The 23896-nt window shown below is 41.8% G+C and overlaps 1 protein-coding gene across 1 annotated transcript; it reads left to right on the top strand.

Moving 5' to 3' along the window:
* Positions 1-1245: 1245 nt before the first annotated feature.
* On the top strand, positions 1246-21029 carry PODN (podocan; the record flags this gene model as incomplete). The annotated part of the gene is made up of 9 exons (XM_008936870.1): positions 1246-1339; positions 2912-2976; positions 6738-6847; positions 9126-9282; positions 11267-11382; positions 13377-14034; positions 16570-16718; positions 18597-18798; positions 20350-21029. Coding segments are annotated over 8 exons (1518 nt in total), but the record flags the coding sequence as incomplete, so codon positions are not given.
* Between the last annotated feature and the right edge of the window lie 2867 nt (positions 21030-23896).

A 23896-nucleotide genomic window follows, 5' to 3' on the forward strand; every position in this document is an offset into this window, starting at 1 on the left:
TGTCAGCACCACACGCTTAGTCAAAGTGCTGTAAGCACAGCCTACCAGTCCAGCCTCACACCCAACCAGCATCCTCCAGTGTCCTGTCTCTCCCTGCAGCACACGGGCTCAGCAAGGAGCAAGCATGACATGGGGAAGCAAATGCTGTGCCTGGAGCAAGTGGTTCTGCTGCAGAGACCCCATGTCTTGTCGGGATAAGGGCGTGAAAGGGTACGAGGTTCAAACTTCAGGTAGCAGAAGCCCTCTGCCCTGGACTGTCAACAAGTTTCCACGCTCCGTTGTCAGTTAACTGGTCCCTATGACCTACCTTTGAGCTGCCATCCTTCTCCTGCCTCTTCTCTGGCACCTGAGGACACGGGTAGAGCCAGAGCGTGGCAGCCCAGTGGCTGTCCCTCTGCTGAGTAGTGAGAGTAGTTCCAGGCTTTTCAACGCCTCTTTGACCCTTAATCAACCCCTTTTTGTTTATTACTCCTATTTGCCAGTTCTGTTTAATGGATGAACTGCAGATTTTGTTCAGAGCTTTCCATCCAAGTGCAGTTTAGTTAGAAAAGCTGTAAAGTAAGCTGGCACCTTCCTCAGCAGATCTGTCTCAGGCGTGTGCTAGCCATGGCTCCCGCCTCTACTGCCAAAACCAAAAAAGGCTTTTTGGAGCAGCAGCTGTCACCTTCTGTGTATTGACCTGGCTTCCAGCTCAGTGGGTCCTTGACTGGTCCCCTAGATCCTGAAACATCAGAATCACTCATTAATGGTCCAAATGTGCTCAGAATGTTAATGAACATCTGATGGCCGTCACACCTGACAATAGGACCAGAGAAAGCAAACCCCATGTGGCTCCTCATGCCCATGACAAGCTGTTGTTAAAACAACATGTAAGTAACAAACTCAGAAACCCACAGTGCCAACCTTGTAGCAAACACTTTGGTGCAGCTACAAGGCTCGGCTGTGCCAGATGGATTCAAAGCCTTGCCAGGCATAATCACACCTTTTGTGTGTGATTACCTACCACTTCATGAGCCGGCTATTTCTGGAGATGAGCACAAGCTACAACACTTGGTTCAAGCCTTCAAATGCTGCTGAGTTTGGATGTCTTCGTTTTGAGATCTGAGTTTGGCTCGTTATGGAGAGAAGTCTTGACAATGATTTGACACAATGGGTTCACTTCCAAATTTTATTTGAGTTCAGAGTCTGGGTTTATTGGAATCCTTGGATTACTTTGCTGATGATTAATACTCTCCATTTTCTTAGAATAACCAGATAGAGGAAATCTTTCCAGAAGAGCTCGCTCGTCTTTACAGACTGGAAACTCTCAATTTGCAAAACAACAGACTAACTTCAAAAGGTAAGGCAGCAGAGCTACGAAGGGCACGGAGCCTGTGCCTCCACAACACCAGCTTGTGCAGTGAGGCCGGTGGCAGCTGATAAGGAAAGCCACAGAGTGATGGACTGGCTTGGATGGGGTGGTTAGCTCTAAGCCTCACTCCTCTGGCCACCACACAGGTCACAGGGGCACTTCATCACCCGAAACGTAATACTCAGTGTGTAAGAATGCAGCCCCACTGAACCAGTGGAGGAGACCTGGCAGCAGCACTGTGTACTGTGGCGTGAGATCTTCTTGTCCAGGAAACTCCCTCCAGTCCCACAGGCACATCCATGCAAAGCACTTGAGAACCAGAAATGCCTACATGCTGAATGAATTCCTTCTGACTGACCTTGTTTAGTTCAGTCTAGTCAGTTAACACAGTTCAGTCCAGTTCAGTCCTTGTTGAATTTGGTATAAGTATGAATAATAGATATTGCAAATAAAGCAACTTCTACCCTTCTTCTAAAACCGTTTTGATTTTTCTAGGTAGGTTTTGCTTGCTAAGTCTTATGCTTATTAGAGAAACTTGGCAGGGTGTTAGCAAGGAAAGTGAAAGAAACAGAGGAATTGGAGTAAATGGTAAGAGAGGAGGATGTGCAATACAAAAGATATAATTGTTGTTAGTCTGTCACCAGTTGATCCAAATGCTGTTGCTGTCCTTACTGCAATGAGAGAGAACAGCCTTCATGGAGAATGTGGGCATGTTATGCACAGGACCCAAAACACAGCACTCTGACATAGCAGAAGGAAGGCTTCTGCTTAGCAGATTCAGACTTTGACATTATTGCCTCTGGGGCCTGATGTTTCTTGCACAAGCTTCTGCACAGCCCTGAGTTTCCAATGTGTTTTTATGTGAGAATTAGCTTCACCTTTGACTTATGGCCATCTAAGTGCCAAGTGAGAACGTTATTTGCAGTGTTTCGACTGTGACAGCAATTGTGCTTGTGTGATCAGCTGGATGTAGAGTGATTCAGCTGAAAATTAATAATTATTGGGGGAGGGTAAGCTCCAAGCTGGATCAGCTATCCCGGCTGTTTGCTGTGTGGCTGTCTGAATTGTGGAGGAGCAGAACAAGAGAAGGGTTCTGACATACAGATACTGGTGTTATTTTGGCAACATCACCGTCATAGATCAGACTGATCCTTAAGCAACCTCAGATTATGTCCTTCCAAGAAAAATTATTTGGAGATTCATGAACAAATGACAAAAGAATCTTCTCAGCATGGTCGCTGCCAGCATCAATAATCAGCCCTACAGCAAATCTGCACAGCTCTGTACCCAACCCTTGCCAGTGGAGCTGGCCACAAGCCTTGCAAGCTTAGGATTTTTCATGGTCTTCCATTGGTCTTAACAGTCTGTGGTTTGTTTGGGTTTTTTAAATTAAAAACAACAAGAAAGACAACAATAGGCCTGAGTCAGATTGAGTGGTGATGAAAAATATTAAATCTCACATTAAAGATATTATCTGAGAGAGAAAGCTTCCCTCTGGTATTTTCACTCAGATGGGCAAGAAGGTGCCAGTGTCACTGCTGAGTTATTCCTGTTTTTAAGGGTTGCCAGAGGAAGCGTTTGAGCATCTGGAGAACCTGAATTACCTGTACCTGGCAAACAATAAGGTAAGAGGCTCACAAGGCTTTCAGAGTTCTTTTCTAATCAGGTTCCAAAAGTTAAACAAGCATGTCTTCAACTCTCTTAATATATATACCCTACATTAGTAAAATTGTGTTAAAGTGATATTCTAATGCAAGTTCACCTAAGGTCAAGATAATTGGTGTGCTAAAAATGTCAGAGGGTTCATATGCTGGTATATTTTGAACACTTACTTATTCTTATTAGGTCTGATGGTAACGGATGCCCACACAAGTTATGAGTTTATTCTTTCAGCTGCAGTGGTAGGAGCTGAATTTCTTTTTTAATGGGGAAGATCCTAGGTGCTTTCCTGTTAATGGCCCAAGTAGGACGTCATGACAGAAGCACATTTTTCCTGCCAAGGCTAGGCAATGAAATAACTTCTCCCACACCCTTACATCTGAGTGGTTCCCATCATGGCTTGCTTTATCCCCAGGGATCGTCTGCAACTACTTGCTGCAGAAGAAGCTGAGATGCTACAGAGAAAGATTAAGTTAAAACATCAGCCAAAGCTGCCTTTGTCTACAAACCCCCTGCCCTTCCATCCCTCTCTCTCTATTTATATATGTCTGTATATATATATTTTATTACCCTCTGAAAATGTGTGATATTTTGATGCTTTGTTTATATACATGTGGCCACATTTAGGTTTCAGTCGAGTCAAGACATAAGAATAACTCTGTAGATTTCTATAGGGAGTGATTGAGACTAGAACCCATTCCTTAGTACAGTAACATTGTGTTCTTTTCTCCCTTTCAAGCACCATTTCCATATAACAATCTTGGCAGTTAATAACTCCATAAAAAAGACGAAGCCAGACTGTGACTAATATTCCAGAACTTTGCACTCCAGTTTTCCCTGTGTGACAAAACAAAGTGTTTGGCTTTTCTGGCTTTACTGCAGAGAGCAAAGGATCCCAAAAGAAAATGCGAACATCAGCGAATGTCAGAACTAGTTACAGTGAGGAGCTGTGGATCCACAAAAATAACACATTTCTTTATAAATCACAAGCCAGGACAAACCAGATTGGCTTCAAACTGCATCCACTCTGCAGCAGGAAACACTGCAGATCAAGTGACTGTGGTGTCTGGAGGAGAGCAGGGATTTGCTGGTAGTTTGCTCCTTGTTTTATGGATTATCTTAATGCTGCTTTATCTCCAGTTGTGATCCCATCAGATGTAGCTAAATCATCTTTTGTTAAACTAGCACAGTTGGTCAGAGAAAAGAAATGTAATAGACTAAAAGCTTTCTGTGGCTTATGAGTGACAAATACCTGAAGTAGAGAATGGATGCTGTAGGTTCCTATTTAATTTTTCACCCCGCTCTCATAATTTGTATCTATCACATTGTATCCACAGTAAGCCTTACTAGTAACAGAAATCTCTTCCACCAAACTGTAGGCCAGGTCCTGAGCTGTTACTATTATTTACTGTAAGCTGGTGATTTTGGTGACAGGTTCTTACATTTCCCCGTATCCCCAGAGTGATATGGGATTCACCTGGATCCAGCACTTCTGTTTATATCAAAGCTTATGTTTATAACATAAGCAAGAAAATCTCGTTCCAAAACTAGTAATAACTTGTGTATAATCCTTGTGAGTTCATTGGTTAACGCAGTTAATGTTGGGGAAACACTATCTGCATATGGAAAGGAAGACCCAGCAGAAAACTGCAGCTGGAGAAATGCAGATTGCTACTTATTAGGTGATATACTAGAGGAAGCCACTCAGTCAACTTTATTGTTGCTAACAGTTACAACAATCCAGCATTAATCCTTCCAGCAGTCAACCAGTGAGGGTCAGTTCAGTCTCATGACTAGGTGCTGAAATGCCAAAGCAAATTCCTGAGCAAGTGAAAACTCTTTTTGGATGAAACATCTCTTCCTTTTTCCTCTTTCTTGTGGTTCTGAAGCCCCTCACCCCACATACCTGAGCCATGCCCTCGTCTGGTGTTAACGTTAGGAGCTGGCAGACCCTGTCTCAGGAGCAAAGCTTTCATGTGCCGCTGCGTATGAAAGTGATTAAGTCTGTTTCCTGTGTCTGTGTTCTCAGTGTTAGGTCACAGTAGAGGCTCACTTCTTTCTGGGGCCCTGTCAGACTTTCCTAGTCAGAGCCGAGGAGTTTACCCACTGCCCTGAAATCCTGTCTCCCAAATCAGGGGCTGGGAGCTCAGGGGTTCAGCCAGGCAGGGTGCTGTGGTGGTGCAGCCCGGCGTAGGGAGCCTGTTTCCACCACTTCCCCACTGTCTGGCAATACTGGCAGGGCTGGGATTTGGAGCAAAGGTCTTTTTTGTGTTTGTGATGGTGAGCCATTTAAGGCAGCTTAGGATGGAGGTTTTGGCACAGGTACAAATGAAAAGCAATAAATAATCTCCTTTCATCTTTTAAAAAATAGGGCTGTATTCTGAGTCTAATAAATTGCAAGTTCATGGATATAATCCATCAATGCACACTTGACAAACTAGTAGAGAGAGAGATCTGGGCACCCTTTAGGTAAATACACAGTTTAAGGCTTGGCTTAGGCAATTCTCCACTGAAGTGTCTGTTCACACATTGTTAATCTTTTAAATATTTTGAGGTTTACACTGTTATGAACAACCAATTGCATTTTTATGGTAATAAAAAATTGAAAAATATGTTTTCTCATCATGTGAGTCTTACTCTGCCTTGCTGGCTGTAAGGACTATGTTCTACCTCACACACAGTGCTGTGAGGAGGAAACTACAGATCCAAAGAATCTCAAGCTAGAAGGCAGATCTCTTCCCTTGCCCAGAGTTTCCCACCCTGATCTCAAAGCTTTACATGACAAAGAATTCAGTATCTCCCTTGAAAAGATGTTCTCTCCAGAACCCTTTAGAGTGTACATAAGATATTTTATGTATGTTTTCCAGAAAACTGTTCTGCAGCCTGTATTGTAATCTGTATTCTCAGTTTCTAGGTGAAAGACTCTGCTATCAGCAGCCACTCAGCAAACCTCACTGTTGTATTATGTGGGTGCTCTATAAAACTAAGCTTTTAATCATCAGTTTTCACTTCACCAATTTTTGCTCAGATGCAGATGTTCCTAGCATCATTTTTTAAAATCACCAATGAAAACAGCAAATGCCAAGTGCAAACACATCAAATCCTATACCTCTCATCAACTACAAAGTTTTGGAGACAGGACCTTTCTGCATTTTGTTTCTCATTCATCAGTTGTTTAATGAACAGAGTATGACTGTGGTCTTTGCTTTGAAGTCCCTTTGGATATTCCATCGTTTGGCTCAGAAGTATTGCTGTCCTTTGGGATTCTGAATCTTCCTTTGAAAAGCTCATCTTAAAAGGATGCAATATTGGAACAGACATATGAAGTGACACTTCCCCCCCCCAGTACTTTCATAAGAGAGGAAGTAGTAGGCCACCGTGAGGTGGGCTGGATTTTTTTGGCACAGCAAAGTAAGGAATTAGGAACAATAACAAGCAAAGTGTTTGCTCTCTGAATAATATTTTCTTGATTTCTTTGACCAAAAAGAGACTGCAGTCTTCCAACCCAAACAAACATTCACATATCTTTGACCTAAAGTCTGTCTCCTTCCTGGAGAGATTAGTGAGTGAGGACAACTTGTTTTCATTCGTACAATCTGCAGTTCAGTTAAACTTATTTTTGCCTGATTAGAGAATATAAATTTGCAAATGTGTTGTTGCTGGTATAATACTTGGTTAAAACATTTGTTGCATTTCATTAGATTTCCTCTGTATGTTTCTTTTACAGCTAACAGTGGCTCCAAAATTCCTACCAAATACCTTGATCAGCGCAGATTTCGCAGCCAATTATCTCACTAAGATATATGGGCTCACATTTGGACAGAAACCAAACTTGAGGTAAGGGATCAGGAAGTAAAACAATTATAGTGTTCTGCCACTTCTTGGACACAGTTGATGGGTGATAAGGAACTATCTGGCTAAACCATGTTATTGCCTACTTATGTTTTTTGGAAAGAAACAGACTGTTTGTTATTCTCAGCATCAAAGATCAAATAATCTCTTAGACAAACACATTCCAGGGCTTTTACTAGCTGCCAGACACTTTTGCATAGATAAAAATGAAATTTTCTCCATTTTATTTGTGTATCAGTTCTGAGTTGAAAGGAACAGCTTTGGTTTCTCAAAATGGAGTTTAACTGTTCAGAAATCCCTACTTTTATTCTAGTCCGTTCATTAAAAAAAACAGAATGAGGTTTGAGAGTACAATACTCAGTGCAGTTGAGTGTAACTCAACTATATTGAGGCTGATCACTTCAGCACCTTCAGACATGGCTCATACCCTCAGGTCTGGTTTCAGAGGTCTCTCTGCTGATTTCAGGCTGTGATTTTCTGAGCTGGATCCAGTGCAGCACACTGACCCATCTCAAATTCACCTGCACACAGACAGTTTCCTCTGAGATACAGTCTTTTCCAAAAGGTGCTTTGAGTAATCTATATGGACACTGCAGTATCTAAATCCTGCAAAGACATCTCCAGCTCTGTTGGCAGCAATTTATGCATCCAAGTTTGGAAGCTGTTAATAATGGCTGACCCAGCTGAGCACCTAGAACCAAGACGTGTGATGAACTGAAGGACTCTCCCACTGAGTTTGTTAAGAGCTGAAGCTACTCAGGATTTACGAGGCCTTTAGTCTCTTAGGCTCTTGGTAGCTGAAAAGGCTGATTCATTCACTGATATCTGGCAATAGCTCATCATAAAAGAAACTAGATTCATATATGTGCTCTTCCTTAATCTGAGTTGCAGAGCCTGATCTGTTTTAATTTCATATTAAAATTCTTGCACTTTTCTGAAGTGATTTTCACACTCTTCAATATCAACACTAATTTTAATCAGAACAGTAACTCATTGATTCCAAGTTTGCTGATATAAAATCCTAATGCAGTTGTTTCAGTTGGTTTATTTTCCCCCAGTAGAGTTCATAGCCTCAGACTGATTATTTGGAAAGCAAGGTTTTCTGAAAGGCAAATATTTGTGAGTTAAAAGTACAGCTGACCATGGAGGGTGAACAATATTTTCAGTGTGGCTCTGAACTCCCTGGAGTGTGGAATCAAACTGTTGTGTTTCCATACTGAGCCTTTCCTTCCTTCCAGAAAGATGTTGCCAAGAGCCTGGCAACTGGTAGAGAATCCAAGAACAAGTTATAGAAAGCATAATTTGACACTGTGCTTTTTTTGCGTTTTAACCTGTGTCTACAATTTTAGCTGCCTGCTACAGCTTGAGGTAAACACAGGAAAGGAAGAGGTAATCAGTCAGTAAAATCCTGTAATTTCTTTAACTAAAAGAGAAGTCAAGTCATTTAGCAGTTAAGCCAATGAAAAGCAGTAATAATTTCATAGGGATCCATTGTTTTATACAGAATTAAAACCTGTGTAAGGAAGAGTGAATTAATTTTTAAAACTCCAGTTGGAGGAACTCTCCTGTGGATATTAAAGGTTAAAAGTAGGAAGGTCAAAGGGAAAATGAGACACCCACTTTCTCTTGCTCCCGAAGATTCATTAAAAACCAAAATTTTTCCAGAATGAGTACAGCTGCTGTCTTTCTGTCAGTACTCTGTGCTGTTCTCAATTCTAGAGTAGGAGAGAAACTGTTTCCTAAGTGTTTCCAGCCTTCACAAGAGCAGAAAGAATAGAGGGGTGAGAGGGGGCCCTTTCTTAAGAGATACACAGGTTGATTTTGCAGGCCCAAGAAGACCAGTTTTGATTCCAAACAGAAGTTAGAATTAGGGGCATATCTGTTAATCAGACAGGAGTTCTAACCCTCTCGAGTGAGGCCAACACACTACTATTGTTTTAAAGCAGTGCACAGTCCCAGACTGGCACTCAGTTTCCTGTGGAGAAAATAAGGCTACTTGTGAAATTTGTATTTGCGTGCAGGTTTGGATTTTGAATAGACCTAAATTTCAGAGAGTATTTGGACCAACCATTTCATTTTGCATCTGTACGCCTTGCTAAATTAAAGGCCTCGTTTTAAAAACAAATCTGATCATCTCAAGGAAAGGAGAAAAGATTGAAATACAGTTTTTTAAACAGCTGGTAAACAAAACAAACAGCTTGGTAAACAAAAAATGCCAGATTTCACTATCTGCTTAACTTAATCTTTTTTCTCCTTCCAACAGATCTGTATATCTTCATAACAACAAACTTTCAGATGCTGGCTTACCTGATAATATGTTCAATGGCTCTGATAATGTGGAGATACTCATCATGTCCAGCAATTTCTTGAAGTATGTTCCAAAGAATCTCCCTCCAGCACTATATAAATTACACTTAAAGGTAACGACAACAAGGTTTTTATTTCTTTATGGTGTGACAAAATACTGTGTTTCTATGTGATTCAAACCACACAGCCAAGCCATTTTAGTGCACTTGGAAGCTTTCCCAGGCCCATTTTAAGTCTGGTCTGCTGTATTTTCAACAGTAGCTGTCTCCTATGTCCCTACTTTTTTTGTTTATAAGTAACAGTGTGTTTTTGCAAGCTCACAGGGGACAAAAATGCTGTTGTGTGTTTTCAGGGGAATGTGTTGCAAATGCCTGTGTGGTGGTGGTGTTGGTCTCTTCCCTGCATGGAAGGGTATTGATACATGTGAGTAGAAGAAGGCAGATCATGCTCCAGGGCCATGCAGTGACTGACCTCCCAGTTAAGTTTGCCAGTGGTGATGCTGTTTTTCCTGACAGCTGCTTGCCCACTATGTACTGGCCTTGCTTGCCGACTTGTTTCACACAGAGTGTTTCCTAGCATCAGTGATCTCTCTTTGCTACTGAACTGGCAATTCAGACAACACAGAGGAAGTCTGGGTCAGTGATTCTTCACTGCTACAGCTTCTCCAGCCATAGTGCAATAGCAGAAGCTGTGGTATTAAGTAGTCTCCAGCGTTTTTAATTCCATGTCATCTGATTTTGATAAAACCACTTCAGCATGTCTGTGCTAGAGATCTCAGTGCTGTTAACAATGGGAGAGCTGCAGCGGTGGGAAGTCCTGGTTCCACTTGCTCCAAGTGTTGACAGCTCCTTGGATGTCTCTAGACTGGAGCCTGTTATCAGCCCCTGGACTTAGGCAGTTCTGTGCTGCCTCCAAGCTTTCCTTTCCCTTGAAGGTTTCACCGCTAGTTCCCATGAAAGTCTTCTAGAAAACAGGTTTCTCCAGCTTCAGGAAAAGTAAAGGCAAACAGTCTGATCCCTTAAATTGCTGGAATTTCTCTGCAAAGTGTGAAGTTACTAGTCCCCTGCATTTTATTGCCATTTGTAGGTAATCATTATCTCCCAGAGGGGTCTCAGGCTTTGAGGACTACACTCTGGACTCGTGTCCTTCCCTGCTGTCACAGGTTGTGATAAGGGCAGAGGAGCTGAAGAGAGAAAAGAGCATTTTGTTTTCAAGTGCACTGCCTGTCAGTAGTAACATTTACCTTGACATTTGGACTACAGAAAAAAAACATGACAGTGAGAAATGAGAGACAGCCCATAGTGGGCCAATAGTGTCTAAAAGGTGTTCTTCAGATCTGTCAGATCTTTTTCTTTCTTTCACTATTCACTGAGACACTCAGCCAAATCTGTCTGTGGTGGTATCCACTTTATATTAGTTGGCACATGAATCTAATCCAGCCTGTTCATCACATTATTGTGTATCTGTGGGAAGTTTAACAAATTCAGTGTCAGTGTTTTACATATCCTTTTATAATTCCTAGGGTTTTATATATCCTTACTACACTTCCTGTATATGGAAGCATATATATGGAATTTAGTTTTATATTTTGTTCGTGTCTGCCTGCTGGCTACTCCAAAGCCACACTAAGGCAACAGGAATAATTGTTTTGGAATCTACGTTGCAGGATCTTACCTTTTGGAATGCCATTAATGCTGGAAGGATGGTTGATTCCAAGCTTCCAACCTAATTCTTCTTTATGGTGAAACCAGTCTTAAATAAATCCAGAATTTTTTAGCAAACTCCAGAGGCAGTTGCTTAGATTACATTATACATTTACACGTAGGTGGAAGGACTACAAATATACAGTAAAACTGTCCAGGGAGCAGGAGGCAAATTCTAATTCCTTTTTCCAGAGATTCCATGGGGACTTAATAAAATAGATGGTAATATTTCAGTCTAGTTGGATTTATTTCTTAAGCAGAATTATAATGCTGCATGAAATACCTCATGTCTAGCCCATTTGAAATTTAACTGCCTGTTGTGACTTGAGCAGGACCTGAATGTCCTGTGCTGTTTCATGCCAAATAATGTGCTTTGTGCTTCTGGTGACTCTAGAACAACAAGCTAGAGAAGATTCCCAAAGGAGCCTTCAGTGAACTTACAGGTCTGCGGGAGCTGTATTTACAGAATAACTACTTGACTAATGAAGGAATGGACAATGAAACTTTCTGGTGAGACTGAGATCTGTAGTTTGTACTTCTGTGTCTGTCTACCTCCTTTGGCACAGTGGTACATCTATTATTGAAAAATACATTTATTGAAAGCTTCATGATATTATGCATTTCTCTGTTAGGTCTATATGAACAGACTTAGATTCAGATGCTGCCATTCAAAAGCAAAGGTCTGGGTGAGTGGTTTGATTTCAAACTGCAGAATACTTATACAAAAGACACAACACTGAACATCAGACTTGCATCACTCCCTGATTCCCACAGACCAAATCTCACCAGGTACTAAGTGCCTTCTGGGAAAAGGCCACCTAGAACTCTGTTGAAAGCTAGTCTCTGTTCTTCCAAACCAGTTAAAAGTGAGGTTACTAGGGACTTCCCAGCTTCAAGGGCAGTTCACTAGAAGGTAAGGCCAGATCTTCATCTTTGCTAAAGCCACTCCTCTGTGTCTGTGAAGGTGACTTGAAAGCAGCCCCAGATACACAGTTGTGAATTCATGGCAGAGCTGTATCCCAGTTGCAGATGGTTGCTGGAGTAGTCAGAGATGCAGTGGTGCTGCTCAATAGCCAAATGGCTGCCAAAGCTTTGCTACAGACTGGTGCAACAGAAATAGCCTTTGGCTGTCCTAAATTTAGCTTGGGACTTGGCACTTCAAAAAGTTAACATTTAGGGCTCTGCTTGCACTGAGTGCTGCCCTTGTTCTACCTGAAAATCCAGACCACATATTCTGTCCTTCCAATACTTAATTCTGTAAACTTTTCTGATCTCCAGACATGAAATTATAACAGACTGTGCTTCCTTTTCCATTTCCCTCTCCCAGAAGCCTCTCTTAGTAATTTACAATAGCTGTGTTGTGTCAGCCTCCAGGTGATGCTGGGCACAGCATTTCTGGTGAGATGTGATGAGTTTGGTACAGTGGCTGTAGCTAAGGGAGAGTGGCGGAGGCAAAGCCCCCAGCCACAGTCAGCAGAGGGGCTGGGCCTTCACAGCACAGTGCTACTGGGAATTACCCAAGCTGGGGAAATGTTACAACTTGCAGCAGTGAAGTGCTTTGCCCAGAGAGTGTATTTGCTCATTCAGAGCACACTTGGATAGCTGTAAATAGCAGTGTAGTAACCAGTGAGTAATGTCTGTAATGCATTAGTTCTCACATTTCCTGAAAACTTTCTAGACATCTGCACTGGGTTACATAGTGCCATGCCAGTTAGAAGTCTCATTTTAAGTGAGAAAATGACTTGAAGTACAAGGGAACACAGGGCTCCTCAGTCCTGGCACATAATACCACTGATCCACATCCAGTTGGTATAAGTGACCGGTCTGAGGATTTATTTTAGCTTCAACTGAGTCCATGGATTCCAGGTTCAGTAGCTTACACAAAGCAGCTCTATCCCTGACTCACTTCCATAATGCTGGGGGGTCAGGAGAAGTTCACTACCTTAGCCTGGGACACTGAATTAGCATTTCCACTTTTCATAAGACTAATATTTTATCATCTAAAAAGCAGACTCGTTTTTCAGTTTCAGTGTACAGTTTCAGAGAGACAGAAATTATTCATGCTCAGGCTACGTTTCTGTGAAACCAAGAGTTAAATTCTGCATTCTAATGGTGCTCCTGTGGCATCTTTCTTGGGGCATTTGTTCACTGAAATTGCTCATTTGTTGCAATCTGTGGTGTCAAACAAGAGACCAGTAAACTGAAAAACTGATCTCAGGCCTCAGCCTGGTGGCAGTTTGGATGTCTGTGGACTCCAGCAGGCTCTCTTGCTAGTGTGGCTAGGGAGCAATGGCAGCACCCCGTCCTAATCCCTAATGGCAGTGTGGGAGCTCCTTGTTTTGCTGTACACAGCAGTCATATCATTAGACAAAAAAGGGCTGTAGTGGGAGCTGTGCTGAGTAAGAAGAATCTAAGGCAAAGACTGTAAGATCCTAGGGGGAATTGGTTACTATTTCACCTTGCAGAATCTAAATGGAAAGTGTTTTCTTTCCTGCTTTCCAAAGGAAATTGTCTAGTCTTGAATATCTGGATTTGTCCAGCAATAACCTCTCACAAATCCCAAGTGGTTTACCTCGAAACATCGTCCTCCTCCACCTGGAGAAGAATGCAATTAAGGTGATTGGCAGAGATGTCTTGACCCAAATTAAGAACCTGGAGTACCTTCTGCTCCACAATAACAAGTTAAAAGCCCGAGGTATTCACCCATTAGCCTTCCAGGGCTTAAAGAAGCTCCACACTGTCCACCTGTACAACAACATGCTGGAAAGGATTCCCAGCGGGCTGCCCCGGCGAGTGAAAACACTCATGATCCTTCATAACCAGATCTCTGAGATTAACAGGAATGACTTTGCTACCACTTACTTCCTTGAGGAGCTGAACCTGAGCTACAATAAGCTCAAAAGTCCCCAGATCCATCGGGAGGCTTTCCGTAAACTGAGACAATTAAAGTCCTTGGATCTTTCTGGAAACAACCTCCACACGGTGCCCTTTGGCTTTCCAAAGAACTTGCAGATTCTGAAGCTGAAGGAGAATGAGATAAGCATCATTCCAAAAGGGACTTTGTCCGGCATGACAAAGCTGCGGGAACTGTATTTGAGCAACAATAAACTGAAAATAAATTCAATTTATGCAAGAGCGTGGAGAGAACTCAGCAGTCTCCAGGTAGAAACATCACCTTCTCTACTTCCTTTAGTAATGCTGATGTCCTCGTCTGTCTGCGTAAACCAATTGGTACAGCACTAATACTAGATGTGCTTGGGCCTCATGTTTTGGGCTTGCCTTGTGCTGCACCCCCTGTTTCTAGAGCAGAATTGGTGTGCTGCTGTGCCAAAGATGGGTACCTCCCACTGCTGACCAGCGTGGTGATCCTCCCTGTGCTGCTAATTCTGGGAAATGTAAAGGCATCTTTGTTTCTGAACCCTAACGGTGTCCTACATTTCCAGATAAACATTAGTTAATGTTGTCATTAAAACTGAAAATATGCCTAGCAAATAGCTTGTCTCCCAAAAGATTTAAAACCAGCTCTGAAGAGAGACAGCAGGAGGAAGGAATGCATAAACAAAAACACTCTTAATTCTCAAAGCCCCCACATCAGCTTACAGTCAGACAGGCCAAGCCGTAGGATTTAGCAGCTCATCTGGCTAAGGCACCTGGATAGCAGCTAGGAGGTCTGGATTCAATCAACAGTCTTCTCATTTGCTTAATTGTTGGAGAAAGTTAAACAAAAAACATAAGGCAGGCAGGAACAATCACATTTGTGCTGTGCAAAATGACCTTTCAAAATTGTTATGCTGGCTGAAGGATTTGTCAGCATTTCCTTTAGGCAGCAGCCTGTTTCCTGCAGTAAAAGGTATTACCCAGGTCATATGGCAACCATCGAGGGTGCTCATGGTTAGGTCACTCTACAGGCACAGGCTGCACATCTCAGGGCAGATCAGGGCTAAGAGATACGGAGCAGATGTCACACTGGCCCCCAGTGTGTTTTCTAACAATCCAAACATTTATCTATGTGAATATTTCCCTTTCTGATGTTTCTGGGAATAAACAATAGCTTGATTTTCAGTTAATGGGAATCAGAAATACAGGAACAGTATCTACAGAGCTGTTGGTTTCTATCAACTGCAGATTTGGTCCATGGCTTTAATAATACATTTTGCATTTGTTTGGTGCTTCACTGATATGTATATGTGCATGTGCAAATATATCTGAGATGAACAATAGTCTGGAAGGAAGATGCTCTTGAGAATGACAGATGCTGGAATTGTTTCACTGCAGTAGCTTAATAAAATGTAGGCACTGTCACCTGGGTTGGTATTTTTTCAAACAAAAATGGGCCATGAGACCTGTTAGGCAGCTGTAGTTGTTGAGTGGGATGACAAGCTAAGCTCTCAAAAGGTCTGCTTCATAGCTACTGCAGTCTTTGATTCTCCTGTCACTGCCTTGCAGTCAGTGTCAAGGCAGAGTAACACCTTGGTGAGCCAACTGTGCATTTTTGGCTGTTGTTTTTTTTTTCTGGAACGGCTTTACTACTTGCTGGTTCTTCTCTTGATAGTATATATGAATCTTTTCTATCATTAAAGGCTTAACTGTGCAATTGGTTTATGAGCTGGTGCACTGGAGTGGATTTGAGAAATAACCATCACATCAGATCCTGACCGTGCTCGTACTTCACATACGCTTCAGTCCCACCGTTTCCATGGAGATGGCTGAAGAGGATCTGCAGTTCCCAAGCTAGACATTTACATAATTCTTTGCCAGACTGGGATTATGTGGAGAATACAACCACTGAAATCATGGCAGTTGTTTGCAGAAGTGTAGCTTTGGATAATGTGTGACTGGTGTGTCAGCTTGGTGCTGTGAAAACGCTGCAGTAGGGGATCACAAACCCCTTCTGCTGATCCATTGTCCTGCATAAAATTAATCTGAGAAATGACCACGGGCTTTAGTGCTGCTGTCTTCATACATTCTCCATGTTAAAATATTTCCAGATGTTTTTATGTGTAGCTCTAACTAGTCACTCACCTTAGCTAGTGAGGTGTTTGCAGTAGCAGCTTCCAAGGAATGCTCTTGCATATCTGAAACCAAGTCTGCTTTTAATTCACTGAAACAGGCACAGCCTAAAGCCAGGGGACAGAGATAAAGAAGTGCTGGAACTCCTAACCATGTAAAATCATGATGCCAAACAGTGTAGTGTAAGAGACCAGAATTGCCATGGCCACACTTACCTTGATGCAAATTAGAGGTTGATTAAATTAGTTTATACTATAATTAATATCACTGCAGTTTTTCCACCAGGAACCCAAACTGAACCTTTCTGCATGGCTGACAATTCACAATTTCCATGTTCACATGGTGTTTATCATCTTCCTGACCTTACCAGAAGGGAAAGGTTCTGAAGCAGACTCACTGAAGTACTATCTGAAAAATAAAGCCTGTTTCCAGATGATTTTTAAACACAACAAATCCTGGATAAGCTTTGCATAAATATCTCACTTCTGCACTGTTACCATATTAAGTTTTTTATAACTGTATATATATATATAAAAGAATGGATAAACTTCCAGAGAAGGGGTGTGTGTATATAGAGCCATAATCTCATTTGGAATCTCATTTTTTGTCAAACAAATCTTTTTTTGGAGTGTTGCTAATATTTAAATTCAGTTATTTATTTGACCTCTTGTTGTCTCTTCCTTGTAGTCACTAGACATGGCTGGCAACCAGCTGACTTCTATCCCATCAGGCCTGCCAGAATCTCTAGAATATCTGTATCTTCAGAACAACAAGATCACAACGATTTCAGAGAATGCTTTTGAATCCACACCCAAAATAAAAGGGATTTACCTCAGGTAAGGTCACATTTCCACTTCAACAGTCAAGATTTTTTTCTTCTTCCTCCACTTTATAATTGCTTAGTTATTCCAAAATATTTTAAATCCTATCTAACTAAGCACCTTTATTTCATAGTAATGTGTGACAAAACTATGTTCATCTGCTCAGAAAAAGCATGAATACACATAATAAACTCTTTCTGTTTGTAGAGTTTTTCCTTTCTGTGCTTATTAGAATAGATTAGGCATGTTAGAAATTCTGGGAAATTAATGTTTAGCATTATGTCATATTCCATCATTCAGCTGTGGGCTAAAAGTTTACAGTCTGCTTGTAGGAGTACAGCTTCACCTGTGGCTGTTAGCCCTAAGTTTTGAAAAAATCTCCCTCTGGTGAGCTGTGTATGACTAACCCTGAAGTTTTGTGCATTCTCTTGGTAGTTTTGTCTGTAGAAGATGACAAGCTGCAGCTGTGATAGTTACGTAACTAAGTTTAGAAGCTTTTTTGGTGTTTTTTTCATACTGTCTCAGTCGGATGAGGGCATTGTTTTTATAGGTGACAGAAACTGGCCATTTTTACATATAATGTAAACTCACAGTAATGTAACTGATTTAAGCAGAGATTTATACCACAAGAAGTGAAGCAAGAATCTGGAGCAGTAATAGATTCAATTTTGATCTGATGGAACATCATTGAAAATACTGCTTAGAAGTGATTTATGAACCCCTACAGAATAATTGATTAAGCTGATCCAACAGATGTGTCCAGGAAGCCTGGGCTGCCTGCTGCACAAGACTAAATATGGCCTTATTTTGTCTGTATGTAACAAAACTGTTCTGTTGTTCTGAATAGTTCTGAAGCATACCTTTTTGGATGGATTATTCCATACCAAGCAAATAAAATTACAAAGTCTGGTGTAAATTAAAGCAGTCTGTCTATTCAGCTGCTCACATTTACGAGATTTTAGTGAATGCTTGGATGAAAACCAGAAACCACATACCACAGTCTATATTTCTATATAAAGAGAAAAAAAGGAATTTGCAAAACTGTTTTGCTAACATATTTAGGAGGCAACTGCACCCAGGCTAAGTTGTATTTCTTAATGGGAGGCTATTAATCAATGCAGTGCCATGAAACAATAATATGCATCTGGAATATTAGACAGAATACAAATTTAAGCATGTTTGAGAGTAACAGACCAAGCAGTATATGTGAGAGGTTCTTAAATTGCAGATTAATTTATTTATATTCTTGGAAACCTAAATAGTTGAAAAAATATTGAATTTTGCTTTGTTTCTAACAGGCTGCTTTGTACCAATACTTTGAGTTTTGTGGGAGAATTAAACTATCAAGGGATGACACAGAATGGCATGAAAAATGAAGTTGCACTTTGAAATGTGGACTGTGGAGCAGAAGCCTTTCCTCTCTGGGAAGGAGAAAGCAAAATACCAAGAGAAAGAATTTGTGGGGGAGGAATTCCAGTATTATGATGTTTTTTTCCTTTCAGAATACAGTTAGTTGCAGAAGGGGGAAGAGGGGCTGGGGTGAGGAAAAGTAGCTTTTTGAAAGCTTCGTTGGTGAACTTGCAATCAGTGGGAGATACTTAATGTGTCCCAGTATCTTCCTGCAGAGTCCTTTGTGCTGATACAGAGTGCTCTCAGCAAACTCTGTTCAGTCACTGCTTTTGCCTGCTTGCTAATCAGTACCTGCTTTCCCTTCCTTTTTCCATCCCGAGGAGTCAGCACTAGAGTGCTGTTCTGTCCGTGTGAAGTGAGAGTGGCTGTGTCAGTGGAAGTCAGAGTAACTCTGCAGGATGGTTTCCTTCCAGTCTCCTCATTTCTGTATGAGGTATAAAAATGGGTTTATTGTAACTGAAAGGCCCTTTTGTTTGTTTAAAGGTTTAATAAGATTGCGGTTGGAGCACTGAAGGAAAGTACCTTCCAAAACCTACAGCACTTGCAGGTACTGGATATTGAAGGGAACCTTGAACTCAGCAACAATTCAAAGAATAAGGATGACTCAGAAGAGGAAATGGAAGATGAGGAAGAGGAAGAAGAACTGAGATAAAATGTGAACTCTCACAATCACATCATGTGGGAGGTAACGACTGTCGTTTAGTTAAATCAAGGACCCAGTTCTCAGACTCTTGTGTAAATAATTCCAATTTACAAGTATGATTGAAACATAAGGAGTGAGAGTCTGAGCCCTAGACTTCCACTGAAATATTGCAGAATTGCAGAATCAAAAAGGATTGAAAATAGATTATTTTGTAAATTGAAACTATCAGTATATGTCTGTGTCTTATCAGAGGCAGTGGACAGTTTATAGTGGCTTCTGCTTACAGCCACAACAGAAACAACAGGTAAATATGAAGGTCATTATTTACTAATTGATAAAAAAAAAGAAGGTATTTCATATTATTTTTAAGCAACTAGTTCAAAAGGAAAACAAAAAAAAAAAAGTGAAACTCATTGATGCAAAAGATGTTGCAAGCTGAAAGTGGTTTAGAAAAATAGACAAATTCAGGAAGATAGACCCACTGTTAAACATGGCATTGAGATTGCAACCTCTATCTCCAGCTGTCCTTAAAACACTGAGCACTTGAAGTGGAAAGAAAGGAAAACTGCTTCAGGTCACTTTTGGAGATGGATTGATATCTGGTCCAGGGCAGCCAGTTCTCACAGCAGTCTGTGCTTTTACTACTGCTAAGACTGGGAATCCATTTGGATTGATATCTGGATTGATATCTGGTCCAGGGCAGCCAGTTCTCACAGCAGTCTGTGCTTTTACTACTGCTAAGACTGGGAATCCATTTGGATTGATATCTGGATTGATATCTGGTCCAGGGCAGCCAGTTCTCACAGCAGTCTGTGCTTTTACTACTGCTAAGACTGGGAATCCATTTGGATTGATATCTGGATTGATATCTGGTCCAGGGCAGCCAGTTCTCACAGCAGTCTGTGCTTTTACTACTGCTAAGACTGGGTGAGAATCCTTTGCTCGCTTCATCCAGATTCTCTGAAAAGCATCTGGCCATTTACAGGTTGTGATTGCTGCTGACTTTGATTCCAGACTGGTAATTGAAATGAACTAAGATCTCAGTATTCTATAAACAATCTGGCCAGCCACTCAATCAGAAAAGATGAAGAGAGACTGATGTTTGAAGAATATGCATTTTTCCATAAGAAGAACAGAGATCTGCTTAATGCATCTCTTAAGCTTTTTCTGTTCAAAGTTGATACTGTTTGTATGATACTGATATGTTCAAGATACTGTTCTCTACTTTTGGAGGTCTAAACTATAAGACTTGAAAAAAACCTTTACTTCTGACCCTAATCAACATTTTGTCATGGAGAATGACAGAAGGAATTGCTAGGCATAGTGCTAGTATGCTGAAAAGATGATGGGGCTTGAAAAGGGAAGAAGCTACTTGGAAAGTCAAACATTAGACCTCCTGGCTGGGCTGTATGAAAACTTTGGGAGAGAATAAATAATTTATAACTCCAGACTTGGAGTACATGTAACTTCTGAATCAATGCATCTCTGGTTTACTTTGGGGCACATGTGACATGCCAGCAGGTACTACGTTTAGCCTAATCTGAACTCTGTATTCCATTATGTAATTGATTTTGTTTTTCTGATGTTTTGCAGGAAAGCATATGGAAAATCACATATATGCCTCTGTGTATGTATCTGTATAGATATACAGAGAACACTTAGCAAAACATGCAATGAATTACACAGAAACTGTCATGGCCCTGGGCCAGGCTCATGGAAGACAATGTGTTACAGTGCCTTAGTCAGGCAGAGACCCTGAATGCCTTTCCAAAGCTTCCAAATCATCTTATACAAGACCCAGGATCATAAGGGATTGCTCTGGAACTCACAAAAGCTGGCTTTTGTTTCTTCTGTTTCTCTTCCTTCACTGTTACCATCTGTAATAACAATATGGGACTGTTTAGAACACATGCCTTCAAATCCTGTTTTTGTCACTGCATTTTAAGTGAACCATATATATGCTTCTTTTTTTTACTTCCACCCTAAAAGAAGCTGTTGTTGATCAGGAGAGATGGATATTTGCAATAGTTTCATGTGTGGAGCAGTATGTGAGGCATTTTGCTCATCAAACAGTAGTAATAATTCTGTATGCAAGTACTCCTCTGTTAAAACAATGTGTATATTTTGGATGAGAAAAACAAAGTAAGGCTGGATCCCATAATATTTTATCTCTACTGCCAAAGCCTGCAGTATATGCCTGTTCTAGAAAGATTTTAAGATAATACAGTTGCTCTTGTGAATATATATAAAAAAATCTGTATGTCTGCCTTCCAGAGCTTTGGTAAAGTTTCTGTCTTGCTGTTGTTTTCCCGTGTGGCAGTTGTGTGAATGTCTTCAAAAGTATGTCCAGGAGATTAACAACAAGCAGTTTAATATATGTGGTAGAATTTTTTACATATTATATACCATTCACATTAAGAATCAGAAGTGAGGCTAATGAAGCAAAAGAGATAAGTGAGTATGGGGTGTCTTAGGAGAAAAATGTTAAACATCAAGAGGAATTTCTTTGTTTAGTCCAAGTCTGGAGGCAGTGCCTACTGCCATACTCTTTTAAAGCCTCACCTGTTTTATGATGTTGAGTATTCTCAGCTGCTGTTGGAATAATTGAAAATAAGGAAACCAAGGAAAAGAAGACTTACAGAGGTACCTGGATGGCAGGTTGCTTATTTGATGATAATGTCCTTCATGTAGGATAGCTAATCTGCTCGACAAAATGGTCTTTTCTTTTGAGGATTTCTGATGGAACACGTGCTGTTTTGCAGACTGCATTCCAGGATTTACTTGGAAACACAGCTGGCTTAATTTTTTGCCAGCTGTTTTTCCTGCTGGAGAAGATCTGGTTGCATACTCTCATTCCCTTTGTGTTCCCATAGCACATGACAGTAATTTCAGGCTGATGTTTCCTACCTTAGACAATTCAACACAATCATGCATCATAGAAGGAAAGATTGCTTCCCAAAAAAGAAAAAAAGCTCAGCACTAAAAATTGCAGAAACCCCACATTTTTGAATTTTAACTATACAGTAGAGCAATGAAATAGCCTTCCAACTGACTTTGGGATAAACGTCTATGTAAAATGTGTACAGAGTACAGCCCAAATCAATTAGCCAGCTCCAGCAAACCCCAGTGGAAATTTTGCCAGTCTTTGGAGAAACAGACCAATTCATTATACTCCTGAACAAGCTGAGAATATGAGAATGCAGGGGTGAAGGTACGTGTTAGCACCTTGTAGAATCTGGCCCAAAATTTCAGGATGATACATATGCTATTAAGTTTCTTAATCAAGTGTCAGCCTTTGCCAAAGGATACCTACCTACAGTTGAAGGAGCATATCCTGTAGACCAAATACAGTTAGGAGATCCTTTTCCAAGTTTATTTCAAATCAATTGCACACTGAATCTGTCCTTTAATGGGAGCAATGTCTTCCAGCAGTGTCCCCTTCACAAAAAAAAGACATCCCTCTTCCTCAGTAAAAGTCTCAAACTCACCAAGAAGAATGTCTTTTGATTGTCCTGTAAAAGATGGAGAACCAGAAAAAGACAACACAACCATGGTTTCCATGTAACTTTTTTTCCTAGGATTTTCTTGGATTTGGGAAAGAGAAGAATAGAAAGCTTTTAAGGCTGAAAACGATGTATGGATAATGAAAACTTGACATCTAAAATATTCAGTTGGCAACTTTATTCCAATGTATGCATCTGCACCTACTTGGTATTCATGTGTGCTCTGTATGCAAACTGAGGTCTGAGTTTATTTGCTCTTTGTCTTTTAAAGGCCATGTTTCCTCATTACAGAGGCTACTGCACAAAATCGGGGAGAAATGGGATTTTTTCTGAAATTGGATACAATTTATTCACAGCAACAGCACATTCACTACAAAAAAAATCACCAGGTGACAAAAATAGCCCCTGGGTAATGAGCTTTTATTTCAGATTGTGGGCACACAGCCCGGAGGTGTCTGCAGCGCGGAGGGGCTGTCCTGCAGCCATTCTCCCCTCATCCACAGTCCTTTTGGCTTCTCGGCCCCATTCCCATCCCCTCCCAAGGAGTGGGGCACACAGCACCCGCTGCCACCTCTGCAGGCCCTCCCCTCGCTCCTGCCCCATGCTGCTCCCCTCCACTTAACTCCACTGCTTTGTTATTTGGGGGTATCTGAGAGAAAAGGCCAAGGATAACTGTATCTCCCCCAGAGGCTTTATCTCCCCACGAGGGGATTATGGCCCCTTTTCCCTCCCAGGGTGCTGGGCAGGGCTGCAGGTGCTGTGTTCAGACTGGATCTGGAGGAGCCTGTCTCCCTCTGCTCCCCATGTTCAGCGAAGTGGAGTGTTCCTCAAGCCCCAAATTGGCAAAAAGGCCCCGCAAAGGACTTGGCGCCATCCCACCTGCTGTGGGGAGAGGAGAGGCCTGGCCGTGGCAGCTCCTCTGTGGAGAGAGAGGTGCCACAAGGCCAGAGCCTCCCCTCCTCCAGGATGGCGCCCTGGCAGCCCCTCGTGAAGGAGTCGTGGGACCTGGAGGGTGACCGGCAGTCCCCAGCCTCGGCTGGCGGGAGCGGTGAGTCGTGGGGACGCCAGCCATGCTGCGGGGACAGAGGCGGGGAGGGGGGCTGGAGGGGCACCAAGCGCCTCTGTGGTGTGGTGAGGCGCCGCTGCTCCCCCTCAAGGGCCTTGCCGCGCCATGTTGTGGTGTTCGGGGTTTGAGCGTTGTGTTTCCCACGAGAGTTGCCAACCACCCTCCTGCAGCCAGCCACGGGTCAGACAGCCTTGCTGGGGTGAAGACCTGTTGGATCTTCTGAACAGAAGAATAGCTACTTCGGGGACTTGGTGGTCATTTTTCTTGGCTACCTCCCATAAATCCTATGGGATTATCCTTTAAAAAGGTAGTTGGGGAAAGGATCCTCCAGCTCCTGCAGGTTCTGCAGAGCCAGTCTGGCAGGCCTGCCCCTAAGGCATCTGTGGTACAAACCCACTGCTCCTCTTCTTCTGCTTTGCAAGATGAATAGAGAGGACTTTCTCCTGAAAAGGCCAAGGATCTGGAGTAGCAGAAGTTAGGCACATGCAGGAGTGAGGCTACAGACCTGCATTAACCAGCCCTAGACTAGATGGTCCTGCTCTAGCAGGAGGGTTGGACTCAATGATCTACA

The sequence above is a fragment of the Merops nubicus genome, unplaced genomic scaffold, assembly GCF_000691845.1.
Source record: "Merops nubicus isolate BGI_N331 unplaced genomic scaffold, ASM69184v1 scaffold10960, whole genome shotgun sequence".
Lineage (NCBI taxonomy): Eukaryota > Metazoa > Chordata > Aves > Coraciiformes > Meropidae > Merops > Merops nubicus.